Raw genomic sequence first — 6,126 nt, 5'->3', positions numbered from 1 at the left:
TGGGCGGGGGACCCACGGCGCTGAATGGCGGGGGACTCCCCCGTGTGTGCAGGACCGGCAGGACGGCAGAGAGGAGCGCAGTTTGCTCAGGAGGCCCCCGTGTCCGGGCCGAGCAGTGCGCCGCGGAGGTGGCCGCGGGGCGCCGCCGCGGAGGGCCCCGAGGTGGTCGTGCGCACACGTGCGGCGGTGCAGCGGCAGCGCCGGGCAGGGCGCACCGCAGGAGTGCTGCGCTCAGCTGGCACGTGTCCACCGCCGTCCGCAGCCGCGCTCGGGAGGCACGCGCCTGCCGCAGGCCAGCACCGTCAGCGTGCGGTCGCGGGCGCGGTCTCGCGGGACACACACGGCGGTGCAGAGCGGGCTGCATCGTCGCCCGCTCACAAGGTTGCCCAGTGGGCAGGCGCAGATGCAGCCCGATCCGCACCACTGTATGTTTCCCGCATTTTGCCTACCCTTCTGGCCACGATCATCATCGTTGTGCTGCCCCGGGGGGTGGCCGGTGGGGGACAGCGGCGACGGCGGGGTCCTGGTGCCACCCCACCACCCTGCGCCTTCCTGAGCATGGTGACGCTCAGTTGAGGCAGGTTGTCGCCTTTGCCGCCCCTCCCCGCAGTCCGCGGCCGCGCCGCGCCTCTCGTCCCGCCCCGCCCCGCTGCTGCGCCGAGCCGCCGGACCGGTTTGCAGTACCTGTCCGCAGTACCCCGTCACAAGGGCCTGGGCCTCGGGGGCCACGCACGGCGGGCGTAGCGCAGCGCTGCTGGCGGGCGAAGGACAACGCCTCGGGCAGCTCCGGCCTGGGAGCAGGCTCAATACCAGCAACAGCTCTGACGCTTTGACTGCGGTTCTCTCCAGCGATTCTATTGTAGCTTCGATTACGAGAGTCAGCAGTAGCGGCAGATGCGAATGAGTCAGGACGGGAGATCCACTGCACACTCTGCGCGGCAGTCGCGCGCCTCCAAGCCCCGCGTCACCGGCCGCACGGCGGCGTGATTAAACTAGGCCCTGTGCTCCCCCCACTCCTCCTTCGCGCCGTGACTCGCCCTGACCCCTTCGGTGGACTGGACACTGCTCACGACAGCCCCTCAGACTTTGGTAACTGGGCCACTCCGCAAGAATTCGATGAGGAAGAAAACGCCGGGTTAAATATGTTAAACTAGAGAAAATACACCCAACACTGGTAAAACAAAAGTGGGAGGCCCATCCTTTAAAATGCATGAAAGCTCGAACTACATTATGCCATACCGGCGAGACATTCAATAACGGGGTTTTGTTGAATATTTAGGCAAATTATTTCTAATTCGGGCGGCATTTGAATTTATGAACTCGACATTGAGGCAGTTAGAAATCCAACGTCCAAATTGTTGTCATTCTTTGATTTATTATCGATCAACGCGAAATCGACGTGGAATCGAACTTTCTGTTTCTCAAATCATTGAACCGACGGAAACGGCGTGAATTCAGTTTTCAATGGAGTCTTATCGGTTTGGGTTAGGGTAATAGGAGGGATTTTCGGAGACAATTAGCTTGGGTCGTCCAGGTTTCCGATCGCTCGTGAGCTCCATGGAGGGAGCGTCGGTCTGGGGCACTGTGACGTAAGGCTCACGGGCAGCGCCTGGCCTGCGCTACGCTAGGCCGCGCCGCGTGGATGCTGCTGGACTAGACGAGCGAGCGGAGGTCAAGGGCAGGTTTGCCTGTGTCTCGCGCCCCGTCTGGTCACGTTTGGTCGCGTACGACCTGGGGGACGGGGAAGCTCTCCGCTCCGTGACACACCGGGGCGCAAGGGCTCCCGGGGGAACTTTCCGTCTCGATAAGCCCTCTCGGGTGGGTAGTCTCATTGTACAGCGCGTGACTCTGCGTGGGCGGGATGAACCTGGGGAGGACTCTTCGGGGCGCGAAGTCAAAAACACTCACACCCCCGCTCTTTCGAAACCGCAGCCCGCGAGAGCTGTTGCGATCAGAGCTCTGATTTTAAATAGAAGTGAAAATGCTTTTGGGGGTTTTCAAAATAGTTACCTTTACTCAATAGACACTACTGTCTTATTTTCGCAGTCTATCTCTGTGCCAGTGTGTGTGAGTGTGTGAGTGTGTGAGTGTGTGTGTGTGCTCGTCTCTCTCTCTCTCTCTCTCTCTCTCTCTCTCTCTCGCTCTCTCACACACACTCGCTCTCTCACTCTCTCTCGCTCGCTCTCTCTTCCTTTCCCACAGAATCACATAACGGTGTGCCTTACATTGTAAAGACCACGCCACCGCCTGACCGTTTGGTCAATGACCACCGAGGGCAGTTCAGTTCGGACCGCGCGGGCGAGCCGAGCGGGAGGTCTTTTGCCGCTTATTGGCTGGAGGGGGGAGAGAGAGAAAGAGATAGGGACAAGACGGGAGAGGGAAGGGAAGGGCGAGGCGGAGGGGGGAGGGGAGGGAATTCCTTCTTTTGTTGACGGGTTTGATTACACGAATGAGAACAAGAACGGGCGAGGGAAAGGGGGCGATTTTCGGTGCAGAAAGATGGATTTTGAAAGCGGTACTGAAAAACGACGACAGATGCTTCTCTCTTGTTGCGTAGCTGTGCTCTCGCTGTGATGAGAGTGGAGTTGAGCGGAAATAAAACGAAAGACACACAAATCTAATCTAACGGCAGACATAATTGCTGGTCGCGCAAGAGAGCAGATCCAACACTCTTGTTGCGACAGACAGCACATTCTGCACCGCCGGCCGGCCCGGCCGGCCGTCATCAGCTCCTCGAAACCACAAAGCCGAATAGCAATCAAAAAGGAAAGTAGGTCTTCTCGATAAGAATAAAAATCAATTTACAATGCCGTTGCTGTGGCTATGTTCCCGAGGAGTGACGTCGAAATGTCGGTCGATGGGAGCGTGGGCGTGACATGGCGGGATTTCTTAAGGCACATTTGCCTCAAAAACAGAAAATAAGCTTCGTTATAGTGTAGGTCGTTGCCAAGCTTAATTTAGAGGCGCTCGAAACACTTTATGCAATTAAATAAGGTTTTAGGAAGGCTGGGTGTAGGCTGCCCCGCTGCCCCGCACCGTGTCCGTCAAAGTACACGACGTACCGTACCAAAAATTCTTGGCTCGCTTGGCTCGTCTCAACTCGACTGGCAGAAGACCCGGCGTGGCGCGGCGTGGCGCTGCGCGGCACGGCGCGTCAGGGGCATGCGGTTCACGGCATGGGCTTCAGGATTCCTTTGCTCAACGCATAACGGGAACGGAAAGGCAAGGGGTTTGGTTCTTGTTGCCGGGCAAAGCCATGGCAGCACCTGGCACATTATGTCGCAGTAAGTCATACATGGAAACCATAGGAGTTACGAGGTTGTGGCGCGTGCCGCGAGCAGGGCCGAGCACGCGTCAAGTCTAGCGGGAATACAACGACGCGTCGGGATGAAAAAGAGGCTGCCTCTGGCGCTCAGCATCGCGACAAGAAACACTGTACAATGGAACAAAATCTTCCACCTGGGCACGAGAAAAAGTCACTCAAACAAACTGACACACGAATCAAATCGTTAGCTGGCTGCAACAGTGTATCAACACTTGAGTGTGAATCAACGCTCCCTCACCACATATCTGAGGAAACAAAATTGACGTGGACTGAAGACACGTGACGTTTTCTTTAAAACATTATTAAAATGAAGATACAGTCCGATAGACCCCGTACTGTATTTGAGTTACACTGTCCCGCATGCAGGCGTGTCGGACGGGCTTGCCTACCCGTGGCCATAAGGCGCCACGGCGAGCGACGGATGGCGAACCGACTCACATCACCTGCTATCATACAGTGCTCATCTTACTCTTTCCATTTCAAGAGCTCAGAATAGGCGACCAAACCACCTTCTTGACACTTTCTCAAAATAAAATCAGTTAAGTACCTTTTCCATTTGCATATTTTAACTAGCTTGTGGTGGGTGCTTGGACAGTGTAACATGCCCAAGAGACAATAACTTTGTGCTCAGGTTTGTCGCCCTGTATGTCATCTCCGTCCTCTCCCAGCTCACCATGTGCGCCACGCCGTTGGCCGGGCAGGTGTCTCCGGGGCCAGCACGGCCCGCACCTGTCGGACCAGGTCGCGTCGCGCCCGTTAATCGTCGCGAGCTGAGCTGCGGAGCTGGGTGTCCCCAAACAGCGCCCGCCTCCGCCCTCCAGTCGCCCCCGGCCGCCTCCTCGCGCACCCGGGACCCGCCCGGGGCTGCCGGCACCCGGGTCGCCCCGCGCCGGCCAGCCGGTCTGGGCTTTATCAAGCAGGGGTTTGACCAAGAGGCCCGCTCCGTCGATTTGACGCAATCACTGAACTGTTAAAAGACGAGTCCACGTCAGCCAGCGCAGCGCGCGGCCCACCCGCTCACTCGTGTCTGTTACTTACGGCTCTGGGGGAAGGCGATGATCCTCTCCGTCTTGGCGTGGTAGTCGTCCTCCTCCTCGTAGACCTCCATGCCGGCGCGGAACATGCCCGCGGCCGGGTCGTCGCCCAGCATGCCGTGGTTGTGGCCGGCCGAGTGCCCCCCCGGCGAGTGTCCGCGCCGGGGCTGCGCGTCCAGGAGGTCGGCGAGGTGGTCGTACTTCGGCAGCCGCCGGCCCGTGATGTTGGGCGGGTGCGCCATGTTGAGCTTGTGGAGGATCTGCTCCTTGATGGCGGCCAGCGAGAAGTTCTTGATGACCTCGCGCTCCTGGCACATGGGGCACGTGCCGCCGTGGCCCGCGGGCCGGATGGGCCTGTCGTCGATGAGGACGTGGCGCACGTCGTCGCCGTGCTCCTGCAGGCGCCGGCGCTGCTGCTTGCGCGCGCCGCGGCCCTTGTGGTGGCGGCGGTCCGCCTCCTCGTCGGCGTACTCGGACGAGTGCTGGCGCCGCACCTTGCCGTGGTGCAGCTCCTCGACGTCGTCGTCCACCTCCCTGCTGCCGCCGCGCGCCGACGTGCCGTTGCGCTGGCGGTAGTCCTCCATGAACATGACCGTGGTGCCCGGGGTGGACCCAGGGGCGGCGTCGGCCCGACTAGAGCCCAAGTCCGCCGTGGCGTCCGCGGTGGCGATGTCCGCGAGCGCGCACGCCACGGCCAGTAGCAGCACCAGGGCCGTCCGAGTAGCCCAGCGCGGCCACCGGGTCGTCCTGCAGGGCCTGGCGGGCCCCTGGGGGGTGTCGCGCAGACGAACCGGGCACAAACACATCGCGCATGAACACACGCTGCACGAGCACACGGCGCACGAGCTCGCGATGCACGAGGCGCACGCGCCGCACGAGCACTCCATGGTGCTCACTTCCCGCACTACACTGCACCGTCTCAAACACCCCTCTGTCACAAGGGCTCCGGGGCGGGTCCGCCCATCGTAACCACACACACACACGCGCGCGCACACACTTCAGGAGCACTGGTTCGCGACTGGGCCTGGCTGGGCTCCGAGCCCCGCTGTTGCACTCTACTGACTGGCTACGCACGCGCGCCCGTGCTTCGCGTGCTTCACTTCGTGCTGACGGGAGGCCGGCGGGCGCGGCAGTGCAGGCCGGTGGGGGCAGTGGTGCTCGGCTGAGGAGGCGAAAAGGCTTGCTGCGGGGCCCTGGCGGGAGGCCCTGGCGGCCCTGGCGGAGCCCTGCGGGTTCCTGCGGGTTCTGTGGCCGGGCTGGCCGGGCTGGCCGGGCTACTGGCCGGGTTGGCGCGGTGCGCGCGGCGAGGCGGTGCGGCGAGGCTGAGGGCCGTACGCAGGTCCGCAGGATCCGCAGGCTAAGGCTGCCGCAGGGGCTGTGCTCGGGCGGGCTTGGGCGGGCTTGGCTCGGGTGGGGCCGGCCTGGCAGGGCGGTACTGGCGGGGCGAGCGGGGCGAGCTTGCACCACTGATGGGCCAGGCGGCGGGCCTACGGCGGGCCTACGGCGGGCCCTGGGGAGCAGAGCCGGCGGAGCAGAGCGCGGCGCGGCGCAGAGTGAGCTCGGGACGGCAGGGCCGTACAGCTGGGCGCAGCCGGGCCTGGCGGGCCAGCGCAGCACGGCGCAGCACGGCGGGGCACGGCGGGGCACGGCGGGGCACGGCGGAGCAAAGCGCTCCGAGTCAGAACCGAGTCCGAACCGATCCCATCCGAAGAATGAGGGGCCACGCCATGCTCTTCGCGATAAGCGCTGTTCGCTGCCGTGGGGTTC

The 6,126-nt window shown here is 62.1% G+C and overlaps 1 protein-coding gene across 1 annotated transcript in view; it reads right to left on the bottom strand.

The window, feature by feature from the left end:
* The window catches only part of LOC113218245 (growth/differentiation factor 8), an 18,109-nt gene extending 12,154 nt beyond the window's left edge, over positions 1–5,955 (bottom strand). Inside the window, exon 1 of the mRNA XM_026438511.2 lies at positions 4,364–5,955. Within this exon, the coding sequence (XP_026294296.1) occupies positions 4,364–5,246 (883 nt within the window). The 5' untranslated portion in view covers positions 5,247–5,955. The remainder of the gene's footprint in view (positions 1–4,363) is intronic.
* Between the last annotated feature and the right edge of the window lie 171 nt (positions 5,956–6,126).

This window comes from Frankliniella occidentalis, unplaced genomic scaffold, assembly GCF_000697945.3.
Source record: "Frankliniella occidentalis isolate FOCC.00 unplaced genomic scaffold, Focc_3.1 Scaffold84, whole genome shotgun sequence".
In the NCBI taxonomy this organism is placed as follows: domain Eukaryota; kingdom Metazoa; phylum Arthropoda; class Insecta; order Thysanoptera; family Thripidae; genus Frankliniella; species Frankliniella occidentalis.
The sequence above is the reverse complement of the archived record's forward strand: the minus strand, read 5'-3'. Positions and strand labels throughout refer to the sequence as shown.